Here is a 17,702-nt window from a genome sequence, read left to right on the forward strand (position 1 = left end):
GTCTCCAAACTTGGCAACTTTAATTCTTGTGGACTTCAACTCCCAGAATTCCCTAGCCAGCCACACTGGCTGCAGAATTCTGGGAGTTGGGGTCCATAAGACTTAAAGTCGTCAGGTTTGGAGACCTCTACTCTATACCATCAGCCACCCCCAGTGTAGAGCACCCCCATTGGGGCCCCAAACTGGCTGACAGAGTCAGGTTTTCCAGCTCTTCTGGAAAGCCAGGAAGGTGGAGGCCAGGCTCCCCTCCAGCTGGAGAATATTCCAGAAGGCAGAAAAGGCCACGGCAGAAAAGGCTCTTCTCCTGAACCTCCCAGCCAAAATTTTTAACCAATGGGATCCAAAGGTGGAGTGAGACATGGGCCAATCCCATCGGGGCGAAACAGTTCCTCAGATATGAATGTAAGGCTAATCATGCTGCCGTCGGTAAACATCAAAACTCTTCGGCAATGGGATGAATCGCTACCTGGACTTGCTGAAGTCAGAGAAGTACATTTCCGCCAGGGCATGCCAGGTGATGCCTCCATTGTTGCTGTATTGCAAGAGGACGCCTTCTTCTCTGCTGTCTGGTTTGTTGCAGGAAGGACTCTCTCCGCCGATCTGAATGTAAAACTGGACAAAATCTACCCAGGTGGTGTCCAAATCCAAGCTCACCAACTGTCTCTTCCCAGCCTGGAGCATATAAGGAACAAGAAAAAAAAATGCATTGATGATATTGAGGATGATGATGAGGTTGTTGTTGGTGGTGATGATGTTATCCAATCTCACAGAGGAGACAACCCCAAATAGTAAAATCTACAGGGAATCTTAAATTGCAAGTGTGCCCATGTACTGTATGTGACAGGTTCTCTGTCTCTCTCTCTCTCACTCTGTGTCTGTCTGTCTGTCTGTCTGTCTGTCTGTCTGTCTGTCTATCTATCTATCTATCTATCTATCTATCTATCTATCTATCTATTTCTATATCTATATATCTATCTATTTCTATATCTATCTATCTATCTATCATCTATCTATCTATCTATCTATCTATCATCTATCTATCATCTTTCTTTCTTTATCTATCTATCATCTGTCTGTCTGGTCTCTCTGTCTGGTCTGTCTGTCTGTCTATCTATCTATCTATCTATCCATCCAGTGGTGGGATTCAAATTCGTAAACAACCGATTCTCTGCGTGGATGCCGCGTCCGGGAGTCCATTCTGGGCCTGGGCAACAAAAAATTAGCTACCGGTTCTGCCAAAGTGGTGCAAACTGGCTGAATCCCACCACTGTATCTGTCTGTCTGTCTGTCTGTCTATCCATCCATCCATCCGTCCGTCCGTCCGTCCATCCATCCATCCATCCATCCATCCATCCATCCATCCATCCATCCACCTATCTATCTATAGATTTGGCCCGTATTGGGTTCATGTCACTGAAACTGGTTTAGCTAAGGCAGGGGTGTCAAACTCAATTTCATTGAGGGCCGCATCAGCATTGCAGTTGCCCTCAGGGGGCCGGGTGGGTATGGCCTGGGTGGGCGTGGCCTACTGGGTGGGCGTGGCTAGAGTGCGTATGGCCTACTGGGTGGGCGTGGCCAGCTCTACATCATTCGCATCAAGGGTGCCTATGGGGTCCCGGGCAGGAGTGGGGCAGATCTGAGGGTCTTTGGCGGAAGGAGGGTCTCTGGGCCAGGGCCAAGGCAGTGGGGGCCGTTCCCTCACTGTTTCCAGGATGGCTTTGCGGGCCACATGAAACCACTTCGCGGGCCGGATCTGGCCCCCAGGCCTTGTGTTTGACATGTCTGAGCTAAGGGATGTAGGTGTATTGACTATGTAAACATTTTATAAGTTATGCAAGCCTGATTTTTAATCCTCTTTTTACAATGATGGATATTTTTCCTTTTCAGATTATGAATAGGTTACCTAGACCAGGGGTCAGCAACCTGAAACAGTGAAAGAGCCACTCGGAACCGGTTCCCTCACAAAAGGAAAATCTGGGAGCTGCAAAAAATGTCTGCACATGCGCGTACATACGCACATGCGCAGAACAGGGTTTGTCTGAAGAGTGGAGCCAAGGCAAGATATACACCTACCCTGCATATTTGAATTGATTGGTTGAACTTTTTTAGTCCCACTTTTTTTTTTTTTGGACTGTACATGGCAGAGGACTGGGAGCCACAGGAGACGGCTGAAAGAGCCGCATGCGGCTCCGGAGCCGCAGGTTGCAGACCTGTGACCTAGACACATGCAGGAGTAAAGGTAAGGGCTATTGCTCTCAGCTGATTTAGAAAATGAGATTTAAAAAAATCCTTTATTTTTATTATGTATTATTGTTATTTCAAAACATACAACAATATGATCGGCCAAGGAATTCTGGGAGTTGAAGTCCACACGTTTTAGAGGTTCCCAAGGTTGGAGACCCCAAGTTGGAAGTTATCCTAAGGAAGCAGTAAGGGCTGTTGGCAGATATTGATTAAGTCTATGCCAGCATGTGTGACATGAATTTAATTGATCTGAGTTTAACTATTTACCAGAAGATTAGTTACATCCATTTTATGCTCTTTTACCAAGCGGATAGATTAGCATCTAAAAATGTTCTGTATCGTTTTGGCCCACGGTTTTCTATTCACCCTATTCTTTCATAGCAAACCAGCTCGTCTCTATTGCAAAATGTAAATTGATAGAACATGATAGGGATATTATTTTAAAATACAATCTGACTTCAGAACTACCTAAAACATGAACAAAATGGGAAGTAACAGCGAGGCTCAAGTTGATATGTTCCTTCTTTCTTCCTCTTTCAGTGAAAAAGAAATCTGGTCTTTGATAGGGTGATCCATTTATCAGAGAAAAATCACATGACATTCTGGCTCTGGGTTCAAGCTGTCTGGCTCTCCATAGATAACCAAGCTATCTCCTTCCACATGTAAACAGTCGAAATGCAATTCCAGATAGAATTGTCATTCTTGAAGTCTAAAATACAAAATCTCCTTTTCCGGGGAGATGAATCACCACTACGTCATTGCATGTTATTTTTTTAAAAAAATCCTTTAATGATTAAAATCACCAAGGAAATGGGGGAGACGAATTAAAAAGAAAGAGATTTCTGCCCAGAATTTTACACCCACCTAAAATAAATTGTGTCAATATAAGAAATAGAATTGGGTTCCCAATTAAGAGGTTGCAACCAAGGAGGTTAAAACATACGTTTGTTGTTGTTTTTTTTTAAAAAAAGAAAGATGATTATTATGATTATTTTACTATTCCTAAGACGGCTGCCTGTATATTAAAAAAAAAGGTTTTGATTAAAAATATCTCAGGGAGGCTCTTGTCAAGGTTAGTGACAGTGAGTGAAGCTTTAAACAAGAGATGTTTCACACCTGGACTTTGCAGATTAAGGAACAGCCTCCAACTCATCCGAGGGGCCACCAAGGATTAACAGTAATTGTTCTCCTCTTGGACTGTGCGTACCTCATCAAACATTAGAGCAACACAATCAATCTCCGGCATCTGTTGTGAGCTTGCCGAGACTCACAGTGGCTTTCCATGGGGGTTCCTAAAGCGGAGCCCAACAGGGGTAATGAAACTCACACCCTGTCTCTTTCGTTTACGGCGAAGGTCAAGCAATAAAGGCTAACAATGCACAACCTTGGAAACGGTAAAAAGCAACACAACGGCGAAAGCCACACTTTCCGCTCTTGTTTCTGAGTGATTTCATCCATTCAGGTAGGGAATTAGGAGTGGCTTTTTCCCAGTGTGCAAACCTGAAGGGCTGGCTGCTTTCCTAGCGCCCACCCCCCACCCCCTCAAAATAAAGGGGACAACGAAGCATCGCTTTTTGTTAGATGTGTTTTTAAGTGCTCTTTTCTTTCTAAGCTTCATCGGTCCGCATAATGATCATAATGATGATGATGATAATAATAATAATAATAATAATAATAATAATAATAATAATAATAATAATAATAATAATAATAATAATAATAATGATAATACATCAAGAAATTGCAGCTTCCTGCAATAACTCCAGCAATGCTGCAAAAACCTGCGCTACTCGGAACATCTTACATTTTAAGGAGATGCCTGGTTGATACCTAGGATGCTGGCAGCAACCCGTGTCAACCATCAGCGCCAGTCAATTTGAGTGTTCAGTTGACTGAGTTTCATGTTTTATGAATAAAAGTTTTATAATAATAATAATAATAATAGATATCGCTGGACCAGGAGATGTCAGAGTCGAAGAAAAAGAACTGGGAAAAATTACGAAATACCACGACCTGGCCATCGAAACTGCGCGATTATGGATGAAACATGCAACAGCGATACCCATAGTCATCGGGGCACTGGGAACGATGTCCAAAAACTTTGCAAAATACATCAAGAAATTGCAACTTCCTGCAATAACTCCAGCAATGCTGCAAAAACCTGCGCTACTCGGAACATCTTACATTTTAAGGAGGTGCCTGGTTGATACCTGGGATGCTGGCAGCAACCCGTGTCAACCATCAGTGCCAGTCAATTTGAGTGTTCAGTTGACTGAGTTTCATGTTTAATGAGTAAAAGTTTTATAATAATAACAACAACAACAACAACAACAACAACAACAACAACAACAACAACAATAATAATAATAATAATAATAATAATAATAATAATAATAATAATAATAATAATAAAGTTGGAAGGGACCTTGGAGGTCTTCTAGTCCAGCCCCCTGCTCAGGCAGGAAACCCTATACCATTTCAGACAAACAGTGGTCCAGTCTCTGAGTCCTTCGGGAGAAGGGCGGTATATAAATAAAATTATTATTATTATTATTATTATTATTATTATTATTATTATTATTATTATTATTATTATTATTATTATTATTATTAAAAACACTTTTTTTCTCCTTGGTCCCTCCTAATTCCTTCTCCTCTGAGGGAGCATCCATTTCTCCTCTTTTTGAACACTTTCCCCCCCATTAACTTTCAATATAAAATACGAAAATACCAAAGGGAAGGGAAAGGGGAAAAAGAGAAGTGTGGAAAAGGGGGGTGGGGGGGGAAGAGAAAAGAAAAGAAAAGGCGTTGACTTCCAACTCCCTCTGTTGCAGTAAAATAAGACATTATCGTTGCACCAACTTTTTACGTTTCTATGAATGAGCCATTTCTGTGTCAACAAATCGCTCCAATCAATAACAGTATTATTTTTTCTCACCTCAAGCACAAAGTCCAGAAGTGGTTTCCAAGTGTGTGTGTGTGTGTGTGTGTGTGTGTATTTGAATAATTTACACAAATAATGAGCTGTCATAAGTTGTGACTATATCCTGTGGATAGCCTTGGGTTAGGCCAAAACAGGAAAGAAAGATTTAATTAGCAAGGTGTATTCAAAAAGACTTGACAATACTTCACACACACACACACACAGACACACATACAGACACACACACACAGACACACACACACACACAAAATCAAAACAGTCAATTTAGCCATCTCTGCTAATTCCATCAACTTTTATAGCCATTCTTCCATGCTGGGAATGGAAAACTCCTTCCATTTTTGTGCGCAGAGCAGTCTTGCTGATGTTACCATATATAAAATCGGAGTTCCAAATTTTCCCCCCCCCAAGTCTTTTTTCCATTAGACCCAGGAAAGGAAAGAGGAAGAAGAGGAAGAAGAAGAAAGGAGGAAGGAAAAGGAAAAAAAAGGAAGGAGAAGGAGGAGGAGGAGGAGGAAGAAGAGGGAGGGAAGGAAGGAAGGAGGACGAGAAGCAACGGATGGAAACTAGTCAAGGAGAGAAGCAACCTGGAACAAAGGAGAAATTTCCTGACAGTGAGAACAATTAACCAGTGGAACAGCCTGCCTCCAGAGGTGGTGGATGCTCCAACACTGGAAGTATTTAAGAAGACATTGGACAGCCATTTGTCTGAAATGGGATAGGGTTTCCTGCCTGAGCAGGGGGTTGGACTAGATGACCTCCAAAGTCCCTTCCAACTCTATTATTATTATTATTATTATTATTATTATTATTATTATTATTATTATTATTATTATTATTATTGAAGAAGGGAGGGAGGGAGGGAGGAAGGAAGGAGAGCAGGAAGAAGAAGAGAGAAGAAGGGAGGGAGGACATAGATATTTTAAATACAGCACCTGAGAAATTTGCATCAAGAAGAAGAATAAATAACAAATAAGAATAAATGCTGCGGAGAGGACCCTGGATAAAGTGCCCTTTCTGCCTATTTTTTCCTGAGTTTTCTGGGGAATTCTGGAGGTTAAAATCCGCACATCTTAGGCTTCCTAAGGATGGGAAACACGGGTAGCCACTGTAAATCAAATGGATCTGAAAGCGTGGGGATCTGAGCAGATGGGGAGATATTAGCTGGAGCCAGGCCTCTTCACAACAGGAGCAATGTAACATAATTCAGATTAATGCTTCAGCAATCAGTGGGATTGCTCCATAACCAATCCTCAAGAACAGCTGTTGGGAGGGATTAAATCTTGCCAGGATTAGATGCTCTCAAGAATTAGGGAACCATTATTTCGCTTAGATATGTAGCCATCTTGAATGACCGGGTACCGCAGCCAGATCTTTTGGGTTTTCAAATCCATGTCATTAAGCTCAAAATGTTGACCACAATTTCAATTAAAATGTGTTTTGGGTTTTTTTTAACATGTACCTCACTTGAAAGAGATTCAGGCTTTGTTGTGATGTAATTCTTATTCAAATTTCAGCTGCCTGGTACTTTATTATTAAACTCGTTTCTTTTCCCACTCTTTATTCTCTGAGGAGCTTGTTGTTAGCATTTTATTTTTTCCATATCTATTCAGCACACTTTTCTAACTAAGGCAATGAAACTGTGTTAACTGAATTAACAGGGACCGTGTTATTTTATATAGATATGTGAATAAGCATCAGGGTTGAGATGGGATGGGCTAGGTAGGGTAGGGTCAGAAAGGTTGAGATGATGGAGATAACTATCTAATAACTATCTATTCTATCCAACTTGGATAGAATAGAATAGAATAGAATAGAATAGAATAGAATAGAATAGAATAGAATAGAATAGAATAGAATAGAATAGAATAGAATAGAATAGAATAGAATAGAATAGAATAGAATAGAATAGAATCTTTCTTGGGAATAGAATAGAATAGAATAGAATAGAATAGAATAGAATAGAATAGAATAGAATAGAATAGAATAGAATAGAATATTGGGAATAGAATAGAATAGAATAGAATAGAATAGAATAGAATAGAATAGAATAGAATAGAATAGAATAGAATAGAATAGAATAGAATAGAATATTGGGAATAGAATAGAATAGAATAGAATAGAATAGAATAGAATAGAATATTGGGAATAGAATAGAATAGAATAGAATATTGGGAATAGAATAGAATATTGGGAATAGAATAGAATAGAATAGAATAGAATAGAATAGAATAGAATAGAATAGAATAGAATAGAATATTGGGAATAGAATAGAATGGAATGGAATGGAATGGAATGGAATGGAATACAATACAATACAATACAATACAATATTGGGAATAGAATATTGGGAATAGAATAGAATAGAATAGAATAGAATAGAATAGAATAGAATAGAATAGAATAGAATAGAATAGAATAGAATAGAATAGAATAGAATAGAATAGAATAGAATAGAATATTGGGAATAGAATAGAATAGAATGGAATGGAATGGAACAGGAATAGAATAGAATAGAATAGAATAGAATAGAATAGAATAGAATAGAATAGAATAGAATAGAATAGAATAGAATAGAATAGAATAGAATAGAATAGAATAGAATCTTTATTGGGAATAGAATAGAATAGAATAGAATAGAATAGAATAGAATAGAATAGAATAGAATAGAATGGAATGGAATAGAATAGAATGGAATAGAATGGAATGGAATGGAATGGAATAGAATAGAATCTTTATTGGGAATAGAATAGAATAGAATAGAATAGAATAGAATAGAATAGAATAGAATAGAATAGAATAGAATAGAATCTTTCTTGGGAATAGAATAGAATAGAATAGAATAGAATAGAATAGAATAGAATAGAATAGAATAGAATATTGGGAATAGAATAGAATAGAATAGAATAGAATAGAATAGAATAGAATAGAATAGAATAGAATAGAATAGAATAGAATAGAATAGAATAGAATAGAATATTGGGAATAGAATAGAATAGAATAGAATAGAATAGAATAGAATAGAATAGAATAGAATAGAATAGAATAGAATAGAATATTGGGAATAGAATAGAATATTGGGAATAGAATAGAATAGAATAGAATAGAATAGAATAGAATAGAATAGAATAGAATAGAATAGAATAGAATAGAATAGAATATTGGGAATAGAATAGAATGGAATGGAATGGAATGGAATACAATACAATACAATACAATACAATACAATATTGGGAATAGAATATTGGGAATAGAATAGAATAGAATAGAATAGAATAGAATAGAATAGAATAGAATATTGGGAATAGAATAGAATGGAATGGAATGGAATGGAATGGAATGGAATGGAATACAATACAATACAATACAATATTGGGAATAGAATATTGGGAATAGAATAGAATAGAATAGAATAGAATAGAATAGAATAGAATAGAATAGAATAGAATAGAATAGAATAGAATAGAATAGAATATTGGGAATAGAATAGAATAGAATGGAATGGAATGGAACAGGAATAGAATAGAATAGAATAGAATAGAATAGAATAGAATAGAATAGAATAGAATAGAATAGAATAGAATAGAATAGAATAGAATCTTTATTGGGAATAGAATAGAATAGAATAGAATAGAATAGAATAGAATAGAATAGAATAGAATAGAATGGAATGGAATAGAATAGAATGGAATAGAATGGAATGGAATGGAATGGAATAGAATAGAATCTTTATTGGGAATAGAATAGAATAGAATAGAATAGAATAGAATAGAATAGAATAGAATAGAATAGAATAGAATAGAATCTTTCTTGGGAATAGAATAGAATAGAATAGAATAGAATAGAATAGAATAGAATAGAATAGAATAGAATATTGGGAATAGAATAGAATAGAATAGAATAGAATAGAATAGAATAGAATAGAATAGAATAGAATAGAATAGAATAGAATAGAATAGAATATTGGGAATAGAATAGAATAGAATAGAATAGAATAGAATAGAATAGAATAGAATAGAATAGAATAGAATATTGGGAATAGAATAGAATATTGGGAATAGAATAGAATAGAATAGAATAGAATAGAATAGAATAGAATAGAATAGAATAGAATAGAATAGAATAGAATAGAATATTGGGAATAGAATAGAATGGAATGGAATGGAATGGAATACAATACAATACAATACAATACAATACAATATTGGGAATAGAATATTGGGAATAGAATAGAATAGAATAGAATAGAATAGAATAGAATAGAATAGAATAGAATAGAATAGAATAGAATAGAATAGAATAGAATAGAATAGAATAGAATAGAATAGAATAGAATAGAATAGAATAGAATAGAATATTGGGAATAGAATAGAATAGAATGGAATGGAATGGAACAGGAATAGAATAGAATAGAATAGAATAGAATAGAATAGAATAGAATAGAATAGAATAGAATAGAATAGAATAGAATAGAATAGAATTAGAATTAGAATTAGAATAGAATAGAATAGAATAGAATAGAATAGAATAGAATAGAATAGAATAGAATCTTTATTGGGAATAGAATAGAATAGAATAGAATAGAATAGAATAGAATAGAATAGAATAGAATAGAATAGAATAGAATAGAATAGAATAGAATAGAATCTTTATTGGGAATAGAATAGAATAGAATAGAATAGAATAGAATAGAATAGAATAGAATAGAATAGAATAGAATAGAATAGAATAGAATAGAATAGAATAGAATAGAATCTTTATTGGGAATAGAATAGAATAGAATAGAATAGAATAGAATAGAATAGAATAGAATAGAATAGAATAGAATAGAATAGAATAGAATAGAATAGAATAGAATAGTTGTTTATTGGCCAAGTCTGATTGGACACATACAAAATTTTTCTCTGGTGCATTAAGCTCCCAGTGTACATACAAATAACAATGTTGCTTTTGAAGATTAATTCTGGGGGATTTTTGCACAGATTCCTAAAGTTGTTGACCTCGTTATAATTCAGCATGGCATTTATATTTTATTCATTTATTAAATTTGTTTGCTGCTCCTCTCACTGACACAGTGTCAGTTTGTCAGATGATCAATTATGAATGCAATTACATACTCTTATTTACAGGTAGTCCTTGATTTACGACTCCAACTGAGCCTAAAATATTTATTAATTTATTTATAGTGGCAAATAACCTTACACTGAATTTACTAGTCACAGAACAATTTGCTGCAAGGAGCTGCAGTCTCAGTCATTAAAGGGGAAAGATATGCAGTCAAGTAAAAACAAATAAAAAAAAGTTATAGGCCAGTTTTTCAGTGCCGCTGTGACTTCGATTGGTCACTAAATGAATGTTTGTTAAGTCAAGGACTACCTATAATTAATTATTATTTTTCTTAAAAAAAATGAAGCCCATTTAAAAGACACTGAATAGTAGGTTATGGTTTAACTGTGAAGATACACTCAGGATCACCCTGTACAGATGAAGCTGCCTGTAATTGTTTACATATGTTAAAACAGAATTTCCTATTTTCCTATTTTTTTCCCCAAAATGAAAACATTCTAATGCAAAAAGTAAACCATGCAAGAATGTTCTCTTTGTGTTTCACAATCTAAGTCAGACGGATCAAACTCGTGATGTTGCCAAGCTTTTCCCCCATTGCCGGCAGAGGGGTGGGTGCGGTTTCCTCGTGACGTGTCCAGCCTACGGACCGGCAGTTTGACACTCCTGATCTAAGTCATTCTGCTGCCTTTCTTCCAGATCACATTATATTTAATGGATAGACAGGGTTTTTTTTTCTCTTGCCCCCCCCCTCCATTTTAACACATCTTGTAATCCCTTACATTCAGGTGGAGTGGGGCAAATGAATGGAGCTGAGCATTTACTGGCTGGATGCCCTTCCTGGCACCTATGGGAAGCTCACAGCAGATGAGAGATATATCTGCCGCTCCCTAGAACTGAACTCTCAGCCTCTTGATTGCGGGGATGAAAGTTGCACCTCTAGGCCACCAAGCCGTCTAACGGATACCTTGTTGAAATAAAGAGAGGATCCAGATGAGATCACACCGCAACCTTGTTCTGGTTTTACAATCTCCCCGCCAATGACTTCCTGCCATTCTGTTTCCAAAATGTTCGGATTCTCAAAATCAGATATTATAGTTGAAGGTAGATTATTTTCAGGGTGACACTCAGTACCTTGATATCCAGAGTCACATCTGCAGAGAACAAACGCATTGTACGCATGTGAGGGTGTTGATACGGCATGAACAAATGAACATCCAAATGACATTGGACGGGAACACGTATAACCTATTTACATATACAAGGGCGATTCATTTGGGTATCCATGACAGACACTCGCAGATACAGAACTTTTATTACACACATTAGAAAACTACAACACGACATGACTTTTTGACCTAAGCGCCATTCAAATTGAGGCCCTTGTTGTAACGTTTTACAAGGTTTCAAATTCCTTAGTTAGTTGTCGCTCGGTGCCAAATCTGGGCTATCGGGGATGTGTGTCATCGAAAACATCCCAACGGAACTGCTTCAAAAATTCTTGGGTGCGTCTAGCGGAGTGCAGGCGAGCATTCTCATGAACCAACACCACATCGGAAGTCAGCCGGCCCTGACGCTTGTTATGGTTGGCTCGTTTGAGTTTTCGTAATGTTTCACAGTTGATGGTCGAATCACGCTCCACGAACTTCACTCGCCATACTCCTCTGGTATCTTCACATTGGGCGGGATTTTCTATGGCACCCTTTCCAGTGTGGTGCTGGTTCATGACAATGCTCGCCCGCACACTGCTAGACCAGGGGTGTCAAACTGCCAGCCCACAGGCCAGATGCATCATGCCAAAACCACCCCCACCCCAGCCCTGGCAATGGAAAAAAAAGTCATGATACGTCAAGACACGTCATGTGACGTTGCGAGTTTGACACCCCTGTGCTAGATGCACCCAAGAACTGAAGGCACCCGGCAGTCAAGAAATGTAGCCTGCAGTACCGCAATCTAACCACTGCGCCACCACGGCTCACAAGCAAAGTCAATGGGGAATCCAGATTCACTTTACAACCGTGTTACTGACTTAACAACTGCAGTGATTCTCTTAACAGCTGTGGCAAGAAAAGTCATAAAATGGAGTGAAACTCACTTAACAACGGTCTCAGTTAGCAACAGGAAGTTTGGCCTCAACTGTGTATGGAAAGCGAGGACTACCCATAATTTCAAAGTCTTTTTCTCTACCAGCAAACATACCTGCAAATGCCATGATCGCACCAGCCGTGCCCGTTGCACATATGAGGGCATTGCTGTCCTATATAAATGTTGTCTAATGCCCACTCATCTTGAGCTGTGTAATAGCACTGACTCCACCGGAAACGGGTTGCACCGGACCTTGAGGGAAGAATCAGCATTGTGTGTTCACTAAAAGCACGCACAAATCCACGAGACAAAAGAGAATCTTTCTGTTCACAATGAGAAAACTGATATTCAGCTTAGATTACAGGAATAGGCAACCTTGGCTCTTTTATGACTCGTGGACTTCAACTCCCAGAATTCCTGAGCCAAGCTGGCTCAGCTTGGAAATCTCTCCCTTTCCCCTCAGCATGGCTGGCTCAGGAATTCTGGGAGTTGAAGTCCACGAGTCATAAAAGAGCCAAGGTTGCCTACCCCTGGCTTAGAATAACCCCAAAATAAAAGATAAACTTAAATTGTAGATTAAAGCAATGGAAAGAATTAGTTACATGTGGCTATGTAGTTCAATGGCATTGCAAACTGAAGACTCCATCTTCACAACATTGTCTCGACTCTAAATTAATTAACTGACTCTAAATTTATTAAGTAGGGACGCGGTGGCTCAGTGGGTTAAGACGCTGAGCTTGTCGATCAGAAGGTCGGCAGTTTGGCGGGTCGAATCCCGAGTGCCGCGTAACAGAGTGAGCGCCTGTTACTCGTCCCAGCTTCTGCCAACCTAGCAGTTCGAAAGCACGTAAAAATGCAAGTAGAAAAATAGGGACCACTACGGTGGGAAGATAACAGCGTTCCGTGCGCCTTTGGCGTCTAGTCATGCCGGCCACATGACCACGGAGACATCCTCGGACAAGCGCTGGCTCTTCGGCTTTGAAACGGAGATGAGCACCGGCCCCTAGAGTCGGAAACGACTAGCACGCATGTGCGGGGGAACTTTACCTTTACTAAATTTATTAATTAATTAATATTTACACTGGTGTACCCAACGCCTTCCACTGTATACTTAAGAATAAATTCTGAAAGCCTATAATAAACGCTACTACAATCAATGTACTGTATTAAGGTGTTTGCCTTTATTATTGTTTTATACTTTCCTGAACATTTTTTAAAGTCAGCCAGACCCTAGTTTTGTCAGTTGTGTTTCATTACTAATAAAGAAACAAACACATTTTGACAAACAGGAATTTGAATAGCATTTTGGTAATGTACAAGCTTCGGTAAGAAAAACCTTACAAGATGTTCTTGTATTGTCACTCAAATACTTCAGAAATGAACATTAAACATTAAAGCCATTGTTTTTGCCATTCTTTAGGCAGTCATACAAAATGGACACCTTAGACGTTAAGGAAACGAATCCAGGAAAATAAGCTTGAATTCTCAGAAACTCTCAATGACCGTCACTTGCGAATCACGTTGCTTCAGTGGCTTCCTACAGCTGAATTATTCTAGACCATTGTTATTGTGCCATGCTTTAAAACTGAAAAACAAAATAAACTCTGATCCTTTGAATGGAATTTTCCTACAGTTGAATTATTCTTGTTGTTGTTAGCTGCGAAGTCGTGTCTGACCCATCGCGCCCCTATGGACAACATTCCTCCAGGCCTTCCTGTCCTCTACCATCTTCAAGAGTCCCTTTAAGCTCACACCTACTGCTTCAGTGACTCCATCCAGCCACCTCATTCTCTGTCGTCCCCTTCTTCTCTTGCCCTCAATCTTTCCCAGCATGAGGCTCTTCTCCAGTGAGTCCTTCCTTCTCATCAGGTGGCCAAAGTATTTTGAGTTTCAGCTTCAGGATCTGGCCTTCTAAAGAGCAGTCAGGGTTGATCTGCTCTAGGACTGACCAGTTTGATCGCCTTGCAGTCCAAGGGACTCGCAGGAGTCTTCTCCAGCACCAGAGTTCAAAGGCCTCCATTCTTTGGCGCTCGGCCTTTTTTACAGTCCAACTTTCACAGCCATACATTGCAACTGGGAAGACCATAGCCTTGACTATATGCACTTTTGTTGGCAGGGTGATGTCTCTGCTTTTTAGTGTGCTGTCTAGATTTGCCATGGCTTTCCTCCCCAGGAGCAAGCGTCTTTTAATTTCTTGGCTGCAGTCCCCATCTGCGGTGATCTTGGAGCCCAAGAAAATAAAATCTCTCACTACCTCCATTTCTTCCCCATCTATTTGCCAGGAATTGAGAGGGCCCGGATGCCATGATCTTGGTTTCCTTAATGTTAAGTTTCAATCTTAATGTTAAGTTTCAATGAATTATTCTAGACCATCGTTATTGCCCCATCCTTTAAAACTGAAAAACAAAATAAACTTTGGATGAAATTTTCCAATTTTCAACTCCCGTTTCTCGGGAGGAAATGTTAAAAACATCCTTGTGTTCTTATGTTAATGCTTAGGGCTAGTTGTCTAGATTTAATATTCCTGGAGCAAGGAGTGTGTCACAGAGTAGCTCATGATGGTTATAGATGACTAATTTTAGTCTACCTAGAATCACATTGGTTATTCCTCTATAAGACTCCCTGACTACACCTAGACTCAGCAGATCAGAAGCATTTGTAATTGTCAGTGATCCGAAGATAATGCATCATTCATTCTTCTCTATAGAGGTTTTACAATAGTTTTACAACAGTATCTTCAAAAATCCACAGGACAAACAAAGCTCATCGTCGAACAAGCTGAATTCACATCACTGAGGCTAAAAGAGAATAACCAACAAATTCTTAATCCTTGGAAACCCAGCGACAAACATGCTCTTGTTCTCATATCAAATGCAGTTTGGTTTTCAAGTGGAAGTGCTCTATGTTGTTCTAATTGTACTGTTTCTCAGCTTGATCTGCTGTTTTTTTTATTTAAACAAATAAAAAAAGACAATAATGTATTTTTTAAAAAAAAAACGTCATAACTGCAGATATTTTACAAAATGTGTTGATTCGGTTTTTTTTTTTAAAAAAAATTCTGTTTACGTCTTCTCAAGTGAAAATGTCACGAATCTGTTCTACAACTTCTGTGTACAAAGTTTCCGGTGCAGCCGGCAAGTACAGGTAGTCCTGGACTTGCAAGGGTTCACTTACTGACCGTTCAAAGTTACAACGGCGCTTTGAGAAAAAGGGACTTATAAACTTCTTCGGAGCCGAAGAAGCTTCTTGGATGAGAAGCGACAGGTCTTCAACGAAAAATGGGGCAAAACTCACTGAACAAATGTCTCATAGAAATTTTGGGGTCAATTCTGGTCGTTAAGTCGAGGACTACCTGTATTAAAGGTAGACCAATAGCTTATTTCATTTCACATTCAATCCAGTCAATGTCAGAATCCTATTTTCCCCATGCGTTTTGTTCCTACGCAGCCTTAAATCATTCCAATTTTTAAATACAACAAATGCTTTCCTCTTGAAGCAAAGCGCAAGCGATGTTTTCTCAATGAATTTAGAGTAAATGCTACCTTTTTAAAACGCTATTAAGGAGGCCAAAGGACCAAGAACCAATCAAATTATGTTTTCTGCCTTCCGAGTTAACTGTTAATTACATTAATCCAATTATCTGGCCTCTCAGTCGTTAGGTGTTGATTTGTTTATGAAGGCAGCAACTGGCAGCTGTTTGCATCTCATTAAGCCAGTTCTTATGTTAATGCCTTCCATAAAAATGAAATTAATTTCCATCAGCATTAGAAACATATAAGTCATGTACAATAAAGTCCAGAAAACGGACGCCTCTGGCTCATACCTCTAGTACAAGTTACTCGTGCCGTATATTTACTAATCTGGCAGATCCCGGTAATAAAAAAGACAATCAAAAATCTGATGTCCTGCAGGTAAATCTATTGCTGAGAAACTAACAAGGTATTTGTGGCAATTTGTGTCAAGACAATTCGTGCATATCTGAACTGTTGGGGTGCAGGCGAAGGAGGATGGAGAAATATTTGGATCCCAAATGTTTCAGTCCTCCAGGTCATGGTTGCCCCCCCCCCCGAAGGTGCTTTTTCAAAAGGCAACTGGACTTCCTTTGTTTTTCCTTGAAGATGTTTCACTTCTCATCCAAGAAGCTTCCCCGGTTCTGACTGAAGGGTGGAGGATGGAAGGATTTATATTCTTTGCAGGAATCTGATCATTTGCACACTTTCGGAGAGTCACTGGTGCCACTTGGGCGTTTATCTGTGCCCTCAGGGTCACTTGAATCGTGTGAATAAGTGTGGGATCTTCCATCCTCCACCATTCATTCAGAACTGAAGAAGCTTCTTGGATGAGAAGCGAAACGTCTTCAAGAAAAAACAAAGGAGGTCCAGTTGCCTCTTGAAAAAAGCACCTTTGGGATTTGGATCCCATCTGAATTTGAAGCACATGCATTAGTTAAAGATGGGATCTCCCTCAACATGCAAAGCTCTTTCAAGGTCACAAAATCCATTCACATTTCTTTTGCGAATTCATTCAGCCCTCGACAAAACAAACGGAAAAGGGAAGAGGCCCAGATGAATTTAAATTCTGACCCCCGTCAATGTCTGGCTGAAGTGGCTATGACTGAGAAGACCCTCAACGCTTCCCGAAGTTTTGGTTTATCTGCCAAAATTATTTGATTTTTTTCCCATCCTGGGCATTCTTCATAAAACATTGGCATCATTAAAAAAACAACAGAAGAAAAATAACAGGGGATAAAGGTAAAAAGGTAAAGGTTCCCCCGCACATGCGTGCTAGTCGTTTCCGACTCTAGGGGCCGGTGTTCATCTCTGTTTCAAAGCCGAAGAGCCAGCGCTTGTCCGAGGACGTCTCCGTGGTCATGTGGCCAGCATGACTAGACGCCAGAGGCGCACGGAACGCTGTTACCTTCCCACCGTAGTGGTCCCTATTTTTCTACTTTCATTTTGACGTGCTTTCGAACTGCTAGGTTGGCAGAAGCTGGGATGAGTAACAGGCGCTCACTCTGTTACGCGGCACTCGGGATTCGACCCGCCAAACTGCCGACCTTCTGATCGACAAGCTCAGCGTCCTAACCCACTGATAGATGCATTCAAATGACTGTATCGAGAAAAAAGTAATTTTTTAAGGTTCAAAATAATATGTTTACCAGGTAAAATGCATTGGGGAACATGTCAATATCTCTATGTATGCACAAAAAGCTAAATAATTACAGTATTACCAGGTTTTCTGAGGTAAAAGTACTGTGATTCTTCTCCACTTTGTATATTCACTGGAGTGATAGATACTTGCTGGAGTAAATTCTTGACAACTGGGCATACTTGGAAGGCATTCCTTAAAGAATCATACAAACACAAAT

General features: G+C 38.5%; 1 protein-coding gene across 1 annotated transcript in view; it reads right to left on the minus strand.

Annotated features, from left to right (window-relative positions):
- RELN (reelin) overlaps positions 1-17,702 on the minus strand; it is a 345,250-nt gene that overhangs the window by 96,237 nt on the left and 231,311 nt on the right. Inside the window, exons 22-25 of the mRNA XM_081331294.1 lie at positions 17,565-17,677; positions 12,449-12,586; positions 11,217-11,403; positions 467-672 (exon numbers count right to left, since the gene is read on the minus strand). Of these exons, the coding sequence (XP_081187420.1) occupies positions 467-672; positions 11,217-11,403; positions 12,449-12,586; positions 17,565-17,677 (644 nt within the window). The remainder of the gene's footprint in view (positions 1-466; positions 673-11,216; positions 11,404-12,448; positions 12,587-17,564; positions 17,678-17,702) is intronic.

The sequence above is a fragment of the Vipera berus genome (genome assembly GCF_964194415.1).
Source record: "Vipera berus genome assembly, chromosome: 6".
NCBI lineage: Eukaryota > Metazoa > Chordata > Lepidosauria > Squamata > Viperidae > Vipera > Vipera berus.